Below are 19,313 nucleotides of genomic sequence, written 5' to 3' on the forward strand. Positions count from 1 at the left end.
CTGGGTACAAAGATACTAAGGAGGGCTTATAAACATCATCCCTGCTTAGGCAGCTGTCGGCCAGGCAAAGCAGACACCAAGGAAGAGTGAATGTAAATTTGGAGGATAAGCAGTAATTTTCTGCAATGTAGACCAAGATAATGGAATTCAAATTTGCTATACCTAGAATTACTATAAGTTGACTGCCACTCATTTAAGACCCCAAAGATAAAGTGAGTAAAATAACTACTTTGTGTTCCAAATCACCTCTGCAGACCTCTTGAGAAAAGGGACCCACCAGCAGAAGGATTTGGCTTAGAAGACTTAGAAAAGAACATTTCTGTAAAAATATCTTGCAGTTAGGTTTATCAGATTTCCCATTTCAAACCCTGTGGGTTTAGCACAGTCATATCAACACACTTTGATAAAAGAGGAAATGGAAAAATAGGGAGACATCCCAATTATTTAGCAAGTGTCTTCCAGAGGAGCTGCCTAGAATAGTGTCAAAAGTTTATCCCAGGCATAAGTAAAGTGTCTTGTCCCTCTCAGTAATGAATACCTTGTCAAAGGATGAGGACACAAGCACAATATGATTATGTGTCCACTCATACAGCAAAGAGGATGGAAGCCAATCCCTGAGTGGGGGGGCTGATCTATCAAGTAGATCTCTTGGGAAGTTGGTCTATCAAGTAGAAAGACAAATCCATAGAGTTAAAAGAATACATTACCCAGATATCCCAGAAGTTGCAAATGACAGCACAGAGCTTTTTACATTTTGAATTGAGGTGCCAACACTGACAGACCATGAGATTTAACATGAAAATACATATTGCTGGCTTCTTCTGAAAACTCAGAAGATGTGGCAACCATAGGTATACACAGGGCAGCCATGTAATTGGCAAGATTGGGTAGCTGCAACCCTCAGCAGGAACACCCTCTGCAATCATTGCAGTTCCTGCCCAGCCCCTGCCCCTTAAGTCACCTTTTTACCTGGCTCTGTTTCAGTTTACTCTCTCTGAGAAATTCTATCATAATTTCCAATCTTGGTGGAGAATTCAAGAATGACCATCAGACTTCTCAAAATCCGTATGAGGCCCGGAGAACAAATGTCTGGTTTCTTCTCAGACCAAGTTGTAAACGTCTAATCCAAAACCACAACAATTTAAGCAGAATACATAAACATCATTATCTAGAAAGACTGACTATATAATTTGGAAATACTCACTCCCTAAGCATCAAAATCAATGTTCCTGATAAAACCCTGGCACGCTAACCACTCTTGAAATATACATTTATAAAAACAGAAAGAAAAACCAAAACTAATTTTAGTTATCAGGAGACTGGCATTCTCCAGGAACATTTCTGAGTTCATTCTAGGACATTTGACACAGCCTGTCTCCTGTTTTTTAAATGCACAGGCTTTAAGTCATAGAGTGGTTTTAGTCAGGACTCAAGTTGGGTAATTGCTAATGCTTGGTAAATCTTAAAGGGAGTTAAGATGAAAGTGTGTGGGTAGAGAGATTGTGATCTGAAGGGAGGCCCACACAAGGGCAGGACCTCCATGAAAATAAGTCTTCTGAGACCACTTCTGTCATGTCTTAAAAGAACTTCAAAATTAAGCTTTATGGTCAAATCTTTCCCTTCAACTTAGTATAAATTCCTAAAGAGAAACTTCTACTTATTAAGATGGTTGCACTGCTGTACTAAAATGCACCATTTGTACTAAAGACATTTGTTTCTGTGATTTGGTATAAGACTTGAATTCATAATGTAAATTCAGTTCTTCCCTGCTGATGGAATTCCATTGGATTGAAAGAAATACACACTTCATCTAAAAATAATTAGCCTTTGAACAGCCTTTTATTTCAGTTGACTTGAGGCTTTTCATTGATTCTTTTAGGGTTTATGTGGTTGAGAGAATGGGATTCTTCTGGTGGTGTCTTTCTGAGTCTCTCTCCTGTGGACGTAAATCTCCGTTTATTGTCATGCCCTTGCTCCTTTAAGGGCAGCTAATCAGAAGGCACAGGCTGGTGATTTGCAGATGAAATTTATTTTAAACTAATATTTTTTTCCCTTTTATTCCAGTTTTCCTTCAGCTTATCCTTTCTTGTAATAACTAACTCTTTACAGAAATAATGTGATTAAATTAGACAACACTTAATGGCAAACAGGAAAACAGCCAGCTAACCAAATAAACAGATCCTAAACTGAAGAATTACAAAGGGGAAGTGAAAAGCCAGTGTCTTCCAACCATGACAGATGCAAATAGAAAAGGCTAATCACAGCTGTGTGAGAGTCCCTATTGTTTTCCATGAGCCTGTACTCTATTATTAAGAGGGCAATGATTCAGTAAGACCCTCTGCCATGGGATAACTTTTCAGTAAAAGACACTTCCCAATTATTTTGTGAAAGCAACTTTGAAATCTAAGGTGTGCAAAGAAAATACATTGGGTTATTTGTTACTCTCTCAACATACATAATATTGGATCACTGAGATCTTCAAAAATCCTGTTTTTACAGAGTAGGGATTGGCATGGATGGTGGGGATGAAGCCCCTGAATTAGGAGGCAAGAGTTTGGTGTTCAGATCTTGATTCTGCACTAAACCACTTGAGTGGTAGGCTTCAGTCTACTTATTTAAAGAATGATCATTAATAATGTGCTGAAAGTATAGTCACTCAAGTCTATAAAACAGATCTCTTAGCTTCCTTTGCCCAGAGCACAGGTCTTCAAAGATTTAGACCATGTTCTGGTATTTCATGGACAATAATAACATTCAGTTTGATAAGGTATCACTGGACTATGATCAATCATTTTGGTAAAATCAAAATAGTTTCCTCATTTGCATTCACTTTTATTCCCAGCTATGATAGATCCCAGCTGAGTCTTCCTACAGAATACACCCAACTAAAAATAGAAAACTCATAGGCCTTAAAACCAGGCACCTATAAGGGCAGAGTACTCCAGTGCTGACACAAAATTTTCAAGGCCTGGAACTGACATATTAGCTGGAATGAAGTAACTTGGCAAATCAGAAAATTATTACCTTGCACTATAGTATAATTTGCTTTTAGATGCTGAATGGTAGAGGCATCTATATAAGGCAACAGAAGTCTGGGCTCTTGGGATGTGGTGAGCGATTCATTCCATGTCCCAGCTATAGAATTTCATGCACACTTTCAAGAGAAATTAGCGGGATCACAGGGAAAGGCTACAGTAACACTGCATAACAAGCACAACACTTCACTGGCATACAATTATAAATATTTATTTAGTTCACGAGCTTGCAAGGTTCAGCTGATCTGGGCTGAGCATAGCTGATCCTAGCTGGGCTTGTACGTACACCTGTGGTTAGTTGTAGGTCAGGTAGGTCACTCTACTGATCTCAGCTAGACATGCTTTATCTCAGGGTACCAGCCAGCTGCTGGTTGATCTTGAAGGATTTGGGCTGTGTACTTGGATGACTGGGATGACTCAGCTCTGTTCCATGTGTCTCATCCACTACCAGACTAGTCCAAGCATGTTCCCAGGACCATAGCAGAATAACAGGAGTGCAGGATGAAATGCTAAGTGCTTTTTCAAGCCTGTGCTTAGCCCATGTGTACTAACATCTTATTGGTTCAAAGTAAATGACACAATCATCTCATATTCAAGAAGTGAAGAGATAGCCTCTACCTCATTAGTAAAAAGAACTTAAATGTCATAAGGCAAAGGCTGTGTATACAGAGAGAAGTGAAATATTGAGCATATTAACTTAGCCAGTCTACTGCAGAGGAGAATCAACTAGGCTCTGATCTTAGTTTTGCTATTAGCAAGCTGTATCTTTGAGAAAACCACTTAACTTATTTTGGCAACAGGTTTATACTAAGTAAAAGGAAAAGGTTTGACTATATATTTCTAAAATCCCTTTCCAATACTACTAAGTCATGAAGGGGTTGACTGTTTAATTGCATATGGCCTTGCAAAGGTTTCTACAATAATCTCTAGATGCCTGTAAAATGATTACAAGAGAAATTTGGAAATACATTTTAAGAATCGGAGAAGGTATAAATTATAGGTTAAGCTAGGAAAACTGCAGCATTTCAAAAGAGGTATAGTAGGGAAAAGACAGAAAAGAAGGAATAGAGATGGAGCTAGGAAAAATGCCACAGGAATCTGATTATGTTCTTTGCTGTATTAAGAGCAGATTTCCTCTGTGGACAGGTTCATGGAATATAGAGATGTATTGAGTTTATATAAAAGAACTATGTCAGAATGCATTTGGCTTTTGATTTGAAATAAAATTTAAAATGCAAATGTGTGTTAGGAACTATGGTAAATCACATGATCTCTAGCTTCTGTCTTTCCTCTTTTATTGATTCAGCATTTGGATTTACTTAGCGTTTAGTATTTGGATCTTCTGCCTCCTTAATCCCTCCAACTTTCTTTTCTACAGACTTAGCAACCCTTATTCTGCCTTCCCCCAGTAGCCTCCAACACTTTGAATCCAAACCTGAACATTAGCCAACCTTGGAGGACTGGTGAGATGAAATTTACAAAGAGAATCATTTTATATAAAACTAGACTGAAATAATGTTGAGGAGGGACACATAAAAGGAACACTTTGTTGGGAGCCCTTTGTCGAAAGTGGTGCAATTCAAAATATGGCCCTTAGACCAGCAACATCAGCATCATGTTGGAGCTTTTAGAAATGCAGAATCTCAGGCTCCACCCCAGATCTACTGAATCAGAATCTACATTTTAACAAAATTGCCAGGTATTTTGCACGCACATTAACTTTTGAGAGGTACCAGTCTAAAGCTGGCCTACCTTATCACTTTTAACTTTTCCCTATCTTTTAAAGAAGTGTTCTCAGCCACAGAATGTGTAGTCTCTGCATTGTAATCTGTGGCTAATTATAATGAAAGAAATTTGCTAATGATTTAATTTTTATATATTACAGCAGTTTCAAAGATACTTGTATGTACTCTTACATAGAGCAAGGAAGAAGGAAAGTATAGCTAGAGAACTCTATCTCTTTAGTAAATGTCAACTATTACATGTCCCCTGGGGAGAAGTTTGAAAGTGACTGCCCCAGGATAATCATAATACCATGGGTATTGGCAGATGCTGTGAGGCCCAACTTCTTAAGTCTTACCTCCTTGTAAAGTATTTCCCATGTCACTTCAAGGCCACAATCCACTATTCATTTGCAATATCTATAACACATCTTGTCTTAGCACCCATTCACCCTGACTTGTTATTTTCCCATCCTGGAAGGATTCTGTGTTTCATGCTCCATGTCACCAAACACAGGGCCTTGCACGTATCAGGGTATTCAAAATACTGTCTGTTGATAAATGTTTCAAAATCACCCACAACCCAGAATGTAGTCCACAAAAGGAGATCTAACAAGTATCACAATTATGTTGCATTAACCAAATAATAACTCAAATAATATAACTGGAAAGAACAAAGACCACTTAGTGGACAGGGTTCCAGATGTTTTCAGCTGCAAATTCATTTTTGTCCCCTCCCTTTAGAAATAAAGCTATACAAAATTAATTAATAAGCACAATATGCCAATTACTTAACATGCACTATTTCCTTTAAATCTTTTAACAACCATCTATGGAAACAGGCATTATTATCCCCATTTTATATATGACATTATTTAAGTTTTGAGAGAGTAAAACTGCCCAAGGTCTTATTCAGTAAAGTGCAAGCCCCTTTTGTGGAGAGAGAATCTCATCCATCCCTCAAAGAATTATCCATTTGTGAAGATCTATGGCAAAAGCTTTATTTGTGATTGCCTTCCTAGCCCTTTGCAGTGGCCTGTATTGCTAGTTAGCATTTGTTCAAAAGATGAAGCTTACTTTCAATAAAATTTTCAAGCAAGTAGAATTGTTTAGAAAAAATCTGCCAAACATACAGGCATGCACCATACTCCAGCACTTGAGTAAAAAAATCAGGAATTCACACCCATTGTGAATTAACTGTATTCTTCCACATTGCCATGAATGATCCAGTGTATTTCTGTAGGTGTGGAGTCTTTTCCATTTTGACCTAAATATATACTGATCATCACTTTATTGATTTTCCTTAGATTTCAGTTGCCATTGGTAACCTTATAAAGCACAAGGTTGAACAAATGGTGCGTTTTGAGTGGTTTGTAATTTGGAATTTTAAGTTCATGTTCACAGGGAATTATTCACATGGAGGATCACTCCTGCCTTGGGTTATGGAGAATCCAAATGGTCTGAATTTGTTGCGCCTGTGTGAAGATTCCATGAATTTACCAATTTTTGAAGTTTCTGCTTTGATTTATTGGCACTGGGTACTTATTCACAGAGATAATAAGGATTTGGAAGCGGCACACACATGCGGTGCTGTTTTGGGTTTTTGATGCCTCTTGCTGACATTTTTCTTCCAATGGGCCTCCTGGATTACTAGCTTCCTGTCTTTTTCCTAAGATTGTGAATTGAGTCTTTCTCATCCCCACTTAAAGGGTGGAGAACCCTGGCTTTATGCAAGACTTTGGGGTCAGCACTCTTGACACCCCAAAACCTTCTCTCCTATCCTCTTAGGACACTGAAATCCCAGCTCCCCAAGATGGAGAATCTGCTTTGCCTCCCATGGGCCTTTTGGCTTTGAGTCCCTTTATTATTCTGTGACTTAAGGATTTCCTTTTCTCATATTAAAACTCAACTACAAATGTACATAAATGTATGTTCTGCTTTATCCAATATTTCACTGTTTGGAGTAAAAGAAGGAATTTCCCACTGAGTTAGCCTTTTTGATTCAAAATCTTATTGCAATTTATTCTAAGGAAATGTAGAGGAAAACAAACAAACAAAACCTGGAATGATTAAAATATACATTGCAGTCCCATTTTCCCACATGCCATTTTCCAGCAATCCTCCGGTATCCTGAGTGACCTCACTCTCTAATTTTTATATCATTCTGTTGTTTCTATTCTTGGTTAAAGTAAAAATTCATGAGATTATTCTAAAAATAAGATGAGGCTTTGCAAGGTTGCTCAGGCAAATTGTGAAACCACCCATTCTACTTATGTACTTTTTAATGCTTTTTCTATTGTTTTTAATAATCTCTCAGCTAATGCAGAGGTTAAAATACCATAGTCTCTGCAGTAATTCTTTGCAAAATTTTCCTGGTCACTCTAACCCACATTCAGCATTTTGCATTTTTGTTTTCTTTACTATGTTACAGGTTTTTTAAATTTTAGAATGCTGTTTTCATGCTAAAAATAATCACATTACCATAAAAATGAGAAATATACAAAATGAAAATATTCATAATCCCAACACAGTTCATGTTTTAGTATTTCCTTTCCAAGTCATCCTGTATTCTTAGAAAATACTCTCAAAGTTACAATCACAGGATATATGCAACTGTATGTCAACTTTCTTCACTTATCAGAGTGGAAGAATTACTTTTCCCTGTTTTCATAGGCACTTACTGGTTTACATTTATTGGCTGCATTGTATTTAAGTGGAAGCCTCATGTTATTTTACAGAAACTCTAAGTTTTGTTGATGTTTTTTGTTTGTTTGTTATTTTTATTACTTTTCCTAATCTTTAATAGTAAACTTCAAAATATTTTGAACAAGATAATTACAGTCCTATATTACTATACATATTTTCCAAAGACCAGAGATATTTTAAAAAGGGTTAAAAGACTTTGAGGAATTATGTTTTTGAAAACACAACAGATGCTCCCAGAGAAAGAAAAAAAGCCTCAAGTAATCTAAAAAGGTCAATGAGAAAACAAACTGAAGCAAGTCCCTGTATGTTTATCAAAGGTCACATACCTATTCAAAGAATATAATTATTTCAAGTGAATTTTAGCAGAGTAATATAATTGTACATCCTAGTGGGCTATATTCTGGAAAGAGAACCTCAAAAACATCTTAAGCTTCACATGGTTATTTTATTGATAGATTGTCTGTTGAAGCTCCTCCCTTATATTACTATGTGAAGCAAATTAGTAAATATGTTAATGTTATCAGAAAGCAAAATATAATACAAAAATAAAAAATATATACAAATATTAAACTAAAGAAGTTAAGAAAAAATTCTATAATGTTACATTTAAATTTGAAATATCACTATGAACTAATTCTTCATAATGATTTTTCAAAATACATATCCTGACTGTCCACTGTGATGGCCTGAACACAGTGGCAGTCAGGTGGCAGTGAGCACTGTTAGCACCCAGAGCTTGGTGTTGATTAATGCCATTTTCAGGAAAAAGTAGCATGTTCCAGGTCTGAGGCAGAGAAAGTATATGAAGTGCCTGAATTATCTTCTTATACCTTAGAAAAGCAAGCAAGCGTTCAAAAATGGGCATGTCATTTATGCCACTGGCCATATGTGGGACAATTTGACCTCAAAAATGACTAATGATGGCAACTGACATAAACAAAAGGAATAAATGAAAATGTGTCATCCACAGTTATTTTCAGAGAGAAAAGAAGAAAAAGCTCACTTGCCATCTTTCGAAGTAATTATTGCCCCAACTCCCTACTCAGAACATTTGTAATCAAAGGAAAGGAACTGAATGCTTACCCTGCCTTTTTAGGGGGAACTCTTTATCATCTCCACATAATGAGGGAAAACTCTTACTGAATACCAGGTAAATAAGAAAGAAAGAGAAAATTACCATTTACCCCCAACAAAATTGTCAATAATCAATTTCATAAAAGGGTGCTAAAGACGCTTTATATGGATTCTGAGTTTTATCCCATAGAATAATTGCCCATTGCCAAAGGAAAAACATGTCTTGACAAAACTGAGGTCTGTTATTTACTACTTTTACCCAAGAGATCAAATTTAGTCTCAGTAATAATGCAACACCTGACATTATGCACGCACTGATACGTTGCAGTGTGAGATATAAAAGAACACCTATCAACTATTGTTGCCCAAACAAATGTTTAACCTCTACCTAATCAAGCCTATAGGCTTAACTTCTAAATTTAAAGGGAATATAGGGTTTCCAGGACCAACTTAAATGACATCACTAGGAAATAATCAGACACATTCAGAATGCTTCAGGCATTGTATAAGAAAATTGAACAAGACTCTTCAAAAACTCCAAGTCATAAAAAAATTTTAAACAATAAATATTTCAAGTGAGGGAAAAAGAGAAAGATATAACAAACAAATGCAATGTGTGAAAACTTTGAATTTTGGTCAAAAAAAGATCATCTGGAAAATTCAGGAGGGGTAAACAGGGAAAATTTCAACATGGGTGCATGTTAGATAACATTAAGAAACCATCATTAATTTCTTTTAAATGATTACAGTATTGTCATGATGTGCGAACATATCTCTATTTTTAGGGAAGTTGTGGTATAGTATGTATGATTAAAATGTCATGATATCTGAAATTATTTTCAAATGATTCACCAAAAAAATACAGTGATAGATAAATGGTAATGCATATGTGGCATAGGTTAAAATTCATTAAGGTTGTTTCCAAGGTTTTTGTTATTGTGGTTGTTAAAGAAATATAATATAAAAAACTATAATATAAAAAAATAAAGAATTTTTATTTTTGCCTTTTGCTTCTGCAAGCAATGCCACTGAAAGGATGCTAGTGCTGCCATCCTTCTGTGTTGGTGCTTTATTTCTCCGGGGTGGATTCCCAAATGCAGAGTTGCTGGGTGAAAAACAATGCACATTTTCCTTCTTACAAATATTATCAGATTATTATCCAATGTTTGAAAATTTCTGTTTCCCACAAGATGTTATTACTCCTTTTTTTAAAAAAAAAAAACTTTTTAAACCAAAAATATCCCTTAAAAAGATACTGTGCTAGTGCACATCCCTGATTGTTAATGAGAGTGAGCGTATCTTCATACACATTTGATATTTGCATTTTTTTCTATGAATTGCTTGAGGTTTGCCCATTTTCTCACTAAAATTATTTTCATTTAAATAACTATGCCTAATAAATTTTGTAGCTTATAGGTTTTCTGTGTTGCTTAAGAAGGTCGCTCTGTCCCTTGATTGTGCAGTTATTCACCTAAGATTTTTACTGCTTTGTGTTCTATATTAAGGTCTTTAATACACTTCATTGGGCAAAGTGACTTGAGATGCATCTGAGGTCAAGTTGTGAAAAAATATTCCTAAAAATCTTTCTGTACATTCTCTGTAGCATCTTTTATTTAAGCTTTAGCAATTCTTCTGTCTTTGTTATCCCACTGTAGCTTTTTATTCTCTGATTCAATTTGGTTCCTTAGGAAATTGATTTTGATTCAATCCCCTTAAAAACTCAGTAGCCTGGCTTATTTTATATTTATGCCACATTTATATTATACTGAGCTTTTTTTTTCCCTTTGTAAATGAACCTTCATGAGAAACTTTGCTTTCTCCTTGGTCTTCATTTAACATTTATGAATCTAAGGACCTTACTTAACTAGATCAAATCCCTGCTTTATTTCTTAAGGTGGTTGGAAAAATGTCAGAGGCAGAATGGCATCCCAAGTGCAAAAGTCTCTGATAATATGCACAGCAGGGCTGAACACATTTGAACTTGACTCTGTTGCCTTTTCCTGCTTCACTATCCAGAGTTCACAGAATTGATGAGTGGGTATTATCTTTGGAAAATCAAGTTAAATGAGAAATTTAGAAATTGAGTCTGGCTAGTCAAATTGGAGAGCTCAGCCTATAATAAACTCTGGCAATGATCTTATTTATTAATATGTGAATACAATGTAACAATTTTCCTTAAAATTATTATCATTTTATTTCCTTAAAATTAAAATCATTAGCATTTGACCAGATTCAAACATGTACTTCCCTCTTTCTGCCCATTTTCTAAAAACAGATCTTAAAATTTAAGATCAAGCAAGTTCGTGTTTGCTTATGTTCTAGAAATGATCAAGGCATATCCTACAAAGTCAAATTATTTTATGATCTATCTGTCCTAATATGATATTTCCCCAAGAATGTATTATGAGGTCACAGTAAGGAAAAGATGGGGCCCACTGAATTAAATTATAAGTTTATGAGGCCAGGCCATATATGACACTCCTTTGAATACATTCCTCCACTATTTCAGTTAGTTATTGTTACAGTACTGCTGCCTAACGAGCAATCACAAAACTCACTATCATGAAACAATATGCATTTACTAAGCTTGTGAGTCTGTGAACTGCCTAGGCAGTGCTTCTGGTCTGAGCCAGGCTCAGCTGATCTCAGTAGCCTTGTTCCAGCCTGTATGTAGCTGCTGGGTCAGCTAGGTGCTGACTGGTTTATAATAGCCTTACTTTCATGTCTGATAGTCAGTTGAATGATGGATAGCAGTATAATTGCCTCCTCCTCCAGCAGGCTAGCCTGAGCTTTTTCACATGCTGGCTGAGTAAGCTTCCAGCAGTGAGAGCAGAAGCACATAAGGCCTTTTGAGATCTAGGCTCAGAACTGTATACTGTCATTCTGGCACATACTACTGGACAAAGTGAAATCACAAGGCCTCCTTAAATTCAGGGAAATTAAAAATATATTGTATTCCTTGATGGGAGGAACTGCAAAGGCCATGACTACAGGGAGGCATGAACAATTTCTGTCATTTGTGCAATCAACCTAGTATTCCTACAGAAACTGCAGCTCAAATTCCACAAAGTAGAAACTCAACGCATTTGAACCATGAACCAGAATATGGCAGTTACGCAGAATAGCACTGAATCCCAACAGAGAATGATCAAGGGCGAGCCCTGGTGTTTGGTAGAGGACCCCCTGAAGCTCAGGATTGTGGAAACAGACAATTAGGAGGGATCCAAACTGAAATTCCACAGGTGACCCAATCTCTCAATTCTTCTGGTTTGTATCAGATTTAAATCTGTTAAGAAAGAGGTTAGAAACTCTCCACAAGTCCAGGACTCATGAGTGTGGTTCAGATTGATTGCCGAAAGTGAAAAATCAGGAGATCTTACGTGAAAGTCTAGATTTCTGATTTCTCTTGGAAAACAAGAGTCTGGCAAGCATCAGCCAGAGCTGAGATTCTGGCACCCCCTTTAGATGGAACACATCCTCCCACTGCTCCTAATACCTTGCATTCAGCCTGCTTCTCTTATTATCATGACTTGCCTACCCCCTAACCATCTGAATTTGTGGCCGTCGGAGTAGAATAGCTGTAGACTCTACTAGATGGATGCAGGGGCCTTTTTGGAAACAGAGCCAGACTTTGCCCTGCAACTTTTTGTATTTTCTTACAATGAACAAGTATAAGAAGAAAAAAATAAATAAAAATAAGGGGTCCGACTAGAAATGTAATAATAAATGCTATTTTTTATTAATTTATTAATACCTGAATGACTTCTTTGAGGAGCTAATATGATATTTAGTATACATTAAATTAATTTTGTTTACTTAACTAATTAAATTATTTTAATTTAGTAAAGTACTTTAGAATGCAATAAAATCTACCAGTAACCCATGATAAAAAGGAAGAGTCCACTAAATTATAATTTAGTCACAACTGGGTCAATTATTAAAAATTACTTAAAATAATTATTAAAATTAAATGAATATTATTGGGGTATATATTTGGTCTTCATCCCAGTTCCTGGCACAGAGCTCCTAAACACTTGGAATTTCCTAAATGATGACAGTGACCCGGGTGTCTTTCGTTATGTTAATGAGGCAGCTTTTCCAAAGCTCTTAGGTAATCTAAGTATGGGACCTAGTTACCCACAGAATCAACCAGATGGTAAGAATCTTGAAACTTTCCATCCCAACCCCCTGACCACTGAAGAGGAAAGGAGAGCCACTGAATACTGGGTACAGTGACTAATGGCCAATGATTTAATCAGTCGCACCTGTGTCATGAACCCTCCATAAAGAACACCCACAGGGCAGGGTTCAGGGAGCTTGCTGATTGGTGAACTCATGGAGATTTGAGGAGAGTGGTGTCCTCAGAGAAAGGGAAGCTCCATGCTTTGTCCCCATATTCCTATGCATCTCTTCCATCTGGCTGGTCTTCAGTTACATCCTTAAATAATATACCATGATCTAGTCAATAAAATGTTTGAGTTCTGTGAGCTGCTCTAGTAAATAAATCAAACCTAAGGAGGGGATCATTGGAACCTTAAATCTATAGCCAGTCAGTCAGAAGCCCAGCTGACAACCTGGACTGGAGCTTGTCTTCTGAGGTGACTCAGGAGTGGGCAACAGTCTTCGAGGACTGAGGACCCAATGCTATCTCCAGGTGTAAATAGTGTCAGAGTTGAGTTCAGTTTTAAGACACTCACGTGGTATCACAGAGAATTGCTTGGTGGTCTGAGGAAAAAACACAACAGAATTGGGTGCAGAATCATCATTATTAAAATCATTGAAAATTATTAGATAATATTAATTTAAGTACTTGGCATTTTCTCAGGTTTCACATTTTCTTTTTCTAATGTGAATTTAAAAACAGAAACAGCACTATCAAATACCATGAGGTCTCGTCTACCAATGATCTAAGAGAAATTCATTGTGAGGTTACATACAATGTAACTGTAGCTCAAGGTCCCCTACTCTAATTTAAATGAAAATAGCAACCTGCTGTTTCCTAAACACAAGGACCCCACCCCCACCCCCCCAACCCCGCTTTTCTCCCTTTCCCTACATTCCTTGAAAACAAAACTTTACTGCATTTGTTGCTGAGTTAAAATTGAGGCAAATTGATGATTAGGCCTTCATGGTAGTAAATGGAAACTGCCAAACACTTGGCTAAGGTTTCACTCATGCAAGAGTGTGACAGTGTAAAAGCCCCACTCCCTTCTAACTGATTGAGACACCTGGGAAAGAACTGCCATTGTCCTCTTGTCTCTGATGCTGGTGGTTCACCTGGAAAGTTTCAGCACTGAGGATGGGGCCACGTGTGAAGGTGCCTTTGCTCTACAGAGTGTGTGAATCTCAGGACCCAGGGGTACCCCTCATAGCACATTTCCTCCTTGGCTTATCAGAACTCAAGGGCCCAGCACAACACATTCATAAATACTCCATATTTTATATTTGGGGAAAATAACTGACTTCCAGCACTCAGGCTGAGCCATTTTTATCAGGCACTTTTTGATGTGTGAAAAAAAAAGCCCTTCAAACAGACCCATAATCCATTAATTGAGACTCTTGGGGCCTGTTGTTTTTCAGAATTCATCATTTTTCTGATTTTAGACAGGTAATACACATATACCATGAGCATAGTACACCCGGGGGAGTCACCCTCGTAATTAAATGTGACTAGAGTACCATGCACGGATATTCAAAGTTGGATAAATAAGGATTATAAATAGATTAATATCAGTTAATGTCACTGAGTTTGCCATAAATTTATAAAAAACTTCTGGATTTCAGGACTTTGGAGGTTTTTGAGTTGCAGTTCAGGGATTATGGATTTATATTAAATAACTAAGTCTTGGCAAAATCTCTGTGGCATAGAGGCACGAGTAAAAAGGGGTGAACTAAAGAGGATGTTGTCCTCAAGCCGCTGACACTGTCCAGAATACAAGTGAGGAAAGAGGGTCAAGACCGAAGGGGGAGACGTCCTGAGCACTGGTCCATGGCCCAGGGCTCAGAGTGAGCACCAGAGCCCGCACTGAAGCTGCACGGGGGGATGGCGGGGAGCTCCTGCAGCCAGGATCCAGACCAAAAGTAGAATGGGGAGCTCAGAGTAGAGACAGGACAGGAGGATAAGCAGGGTGTCCACAGTGGGCCAGCTGCTCTGGCATCATCGGGGATCCTGAGGAACATAGTATCTTGGACCTTACCCAGATCTCCTGAATCAGAATCGAAGTCAAGATCCCAGCTGGCTCGTGTGTACCCTAAAGTTTGAGAAGAACAAAAAGAAATTCCTTACAGGTTTTAGGGGCGTATCTTAAGAAAAGATGCCTCAAGACTACTAAGAGGAGAAAAAGCACTCCAACATTCCTAAGATTATGATCGTGCTTACAATTCAATAAACAAAGAGGATTTTATTTAAAATGCAGGGTTTCAGCTGGACCCAGCTCAGCAGCGCTTCCCAGCAGACAGTGCTTGCCACTGGCCCCACCCCTCACCCATATCCACAGAAGACAACCAGATTTTCCTGGATTTATGATCAGGGCCTCTATTTAAGTCTACATTTGACGAAAGGGTTCTGTGACTTTTGGAAGTCTGAAAAGTCTCCAGAGCATTCAACAGATGAGTTAGGAGAAAGTTTATAAGGTAGCTAAAACAGTTTACAAGGAAAATAAAATTAGAATGAGAAAATGAATCAAAATAAAGAGGTAATAAAAGAAGTCAAAACAGAAATCAAAGTTGGTTACAGGAATATGTTTGGTTTGTAAAAATGCATCGAGCTCCTTTTTAGAAGGAATCAGAGTTGGCTTCCCAGCCTCTGGGTGCTTCCAGGCCCTTTGTAAAGCTCACATTTAGCTCCTCCATCTACTCCACTCGGCTTCTTCACTCTTCTCAACCCAATTCATGGAGACCTCGGCACTCCCAGCTATCAGTAACTTCCAGTCCCTACATTTAAGAACTTCAGATCACTGCATATTATTTCTGTGAACTTTTTCAAATGTGTGTGTGTATGTGTGTATATGTATGGATATATATATTTATATTATTGCAGGCCTTTAGCCCTATTATACCACATATTAACGTGACTCAGCTTTTAGCTATGAATAAGTGAAGTGTCCAACTAAACTCTGTTTTACATCTTCTCTATAGGTAATCAGTAGCTAATACCTTAGTTAATTTATTCCTCCCCATCTTTGTATATCTCTTTCAAAGAGTCTCTGCATGGGTGGGTATAGAAAACTAAATGACCTAAAATCATGCTCCTCTCTTGATGTCTCTCAGCTGCAGATGGAGCTAGAGCAAGAGTACCAAGACAAATTCAAAAGACTACCCCTGGAGATTTTGGAATTCGTGCAGGAAGCCATGAAAGGGAAGATCAGTGAAGACAGCAATCACAGTTCTGCACCCCCACCCCTCGCCTCAGACCCTGGAAAACTGAACCACAAGCCTCCAACCAGGGAAGAGCCGGAAGGAGACAACCCAGGAAAAGAGTTTGATACTCCTCTGTGACTGATTGTTCCTGCCAGGCCGTCAGAACACGCATGGCCACTCAAACTCCATTGGACTCTCTCTTACTACAAGATCACTGCCCAGGAGTATCTTCCTGAGAAGCACCCCTTAGCTTAAAATCCACACCAAAGGGAGAGTTCCAGAAGGATCCATGTAAACATCCCCATGCCCAGCCTCCATGTGTTATATGGATACCACTGCAGGTCTACTAGTGGAGAGTGCATGTATGTGGGATTTTTGTTTTCTTTCCAATAGTAAATTCAAAGCAAGCAACTTCCAGGCTCCATGGCATTTAATGACGGACAGTGTCTTTGAAGAAAATCAAAGCTCTGTTGTAAATTATTTCAAAGTAATAGAAATAGTTTGAGAAATGCATAGCACTATTGAACACTATTGGACAACCCACTTTGAACATTATTTTTTCCTAACTGCCCCTCAGTGACCATATTTTCAAGTTAACGTGCATATTAAATTGTTTCATCCTTTGCTTTGCAGGCACTGGCGGCTTGCAGTTTTCTAATTTATTTATCATAGAGGCATCAGTGTATTGGTTGCTGACATGGCCTTATTAGAGACCATAGTGAGTCAAATAAGCTGCTTTTCTTTCTTGAAAAAAATCACTTGATTGTATCCTTGCCCAGTGAAGCTATCCCAAGACTTGGCAATATGGCTCATACATATGGCTGCATAAGCAATTGGCCTCATACTTCCAGGCAGTGTGCTATCTGAGTTGATACCTGCACTCGAAGTCTGGGTATTCATTGGTTGTTGGCCTGAAATGATTAAACAACTACGAAGAGTCTGTCTAGTTGAATAATAATAGGTATGAGCTAATGTATGTTGAGCAGAGATTCAATGACAGCGAATGGGTTTTAGTGGTTATTTTGCTTCCTGACACTTTTTTATGGCTCATTTGTTTTTAATATAGACATAAAGATTGAATATTTATCTAAAGAATACATAAACCCACACGTAAATGATCTATATTATCTACGTGTGTATATGTGCACACTCAACTATGCAAGTGCACACACACACACATACACATTCATATGAGTGTAGATGTGTGCTTTTTAATTGGCAAAGGCTCAAATCTCTTCCATAAGACTTAAAAACAAATTCAGGGATAAACATATAGAGGAGAAAGTGGTCACACATCTAGAATATATGGCTATAAAATTACATTGAAAATTAAGAAACAATTGATGGAGCCATTGATGCAAGTTGAGGTAGATTTAGAACTTAGAATATGAATTTGATATATATTTTGCAGGATCAAAACTGGATTTTAAGTATCAGATTTTAAGCTTGTATTAATAGTCAGAATATACAAAAAAGTATAGGACAGCAATATGGACATATATCTTCCATATTTTTTAAGTTTGATTCAATTTTATTCTAACATTGAAAAAATCTTTCATTATATATTTACTATGTACATTTACTTCACTTAACTGTGTCTTTTTGTTAAGTTCCAATATTAGGTGACATAAGAGAGATTATATCATGGTAAAACTGTTCAAAAATACGATTGGAAGGTCTTAAATAAGATAATTATTATATAGAGGAAAATATAATTTAGAGAGCAACACAAAGAAAATTGACGTAAGATGTTCACAGCTTTATTTTACTTTAAAGTAAAACTGATTGTAGGTTAGTAAAACATTTTAAAACAAAAAAAAATTGTGTTCTGAAATTTGTGTTTCAAGAATTTAATATTTTTATGGAAATTATTTTATTTAACTTTAAGCAATAACTAGGGATCACAATTAAGTTTTAATCCAAATAGAAGCTTAGTACAAATGTTAGGAAAAAGCATTTGATTAAAAAAAACTACATCTAGTGAGACAAAAGGGGAAAAATCCCATCCTCTTTGGAGATGATGATTGTATTTTGATCTGAAGGATTTGGAATGTTAATCAGATGTTTAATAAAACTTAACTTCCACTGAAAGAGAAATCTTTTGTAAATCATTCTACTTTTGCACTTTGAAAGGGAGTCATTAATCATAGGGAAACGAGAATGGTCAAAATTGAATGTTGCATTTTTATAAACAGAATTACAGACTGTCTAAAATTGTAGAAGAATGAACTAATAGTAGCATTCATAACCAAACACAATGATGATTCTTAGAGAACATTGTATCCCATTTTAGTCCAGAGATAGACTAAGGTTGAGAAACCTTGATTTACACAAAACTGTTTTGGTAGTTGGATTTCATTATCTTAGTGACTCTGGTCATTTTACAATATGTTTGTATTTGGCCATTTACTGTAATCACATTTTTATATCTGTACAGTGACACTTTTTGCAGTTGTGGGGTAGTGTGTAACACTGTCCATCTTGCATCATTGAAACTACTACAGTGATACTATCATTTAATAATATTAATGTTACTTGAAATAGACTAAGATAAAGAAAAAGGGTCTATATGGTGTGCAGTTTTGTGCCTTTATGTATTTGCCTTGTTCTTTGTTGAATGTGTGAAATTCTGTGCTGTGGTTTTTCCTATAACAGAGAGTAGAGCTATGTATTAAATTAGACTGTGCCCCTCTGATACCTTCACACTACTGAGAATAACATGGTTTTGGCCATGTAAAACAATTTTTGAAGTTCTAAAGACATGCTGTATGTTTTTGGTTTTTAACATTTCATTTTAACATTTCAATATCGCCATACATTGATTGATACTCCTGTAATAGATAAGCAGTCATTAAATAACTCTGAAAGGACCATTGCTTGTATTACTTTGAATTTAATGTTGCGCTTGTGCACTGTATAAATATTGTTTCTGATGGATTGGACAATGTGACTTGCTTTTTCAGAAGAAAAAACAGAGGTAGGACAAGTATTTGAAGCTCTTAAAATGTACATATTTTGGTTCTTCTATCTCAAATTATTTAAAATGCATACTTCACATTTTTGTAATAATTCTATGCAATTTTGTGGCATGATGTTTCTTCCACTTGTAATTTTATGTGCTTTCATCACAAATCCAAAGGAAATAATAAAAATTTCTTAACACAAGCCAACTGTTATTTCTTGGCATCAGAGCCACCTTCCTTTGATGGGCAGGTTGGTGGGAGTGGGCATAATGCCAGTTCTTAGACACATCCTACCGACCTTAACAGAGCACATCTGTGCCTGTGCGGGACCTTGGAGGGCTGCAAGCTCGTGCCAGCAGGCATTACTGTCCTTGCTCAATCCAGAGGTGGCATTGGACTTGCCCATTACATCCATATTGGAGATTCCCCCCTTCCTTCTCTTTTCTTGGCTAAAG

At 37.0% G+C, this 19,313-nt stretch overlaps 1 protein-coding gene across 11 annotated transcripts in view; it reads left to right on the forward strand.

The window, feature by feature from the left end:
- PLCB1 (phospholipase C beta 1) overlaps positions 1 to 19,060 on the forward strand; it is a 670,724-nt gene extending 651,664 nt beyond the window's left edge. For 9 of the 11 annotated variants that reach the window (XM_073236918.1, XM_073236919.1, XM_073236920.1 and 6 more), the window contains one exon: positions 15,806 to 19,060. In XM_073236918.1, the coding sequence (XP_073093019.1) occupies positions 15,806 to 16,033 (228 nt within the window). In that variant the 3' untranslated portion in view covers positions 16,034 to 19,060. The remainder of the gene's footprint in view (positions 1 to 15,805) is intronic. The other 2 variants (XM_073236921.1, XM_037017497.2) reach the window with 1 other exon arrangement.
- The last annotated feature ends 253 nt before the right edge of the window (positions 19,061 to 19,313 follow it).

The sequence above is a fragment of the Manis javanica genome, chromosome 5, assembly GCF_040802235.1.
Source record: "Manis javanica isolate MJ-LG chromosome 5, MJ_LKY, whole genome shotgun sequence".
Taxonomy (NCBI): Eukaryota; Metazoa; Chordata; class Mammalia; order Pholidota; family Manidae; genus Manis; species Manis javanica.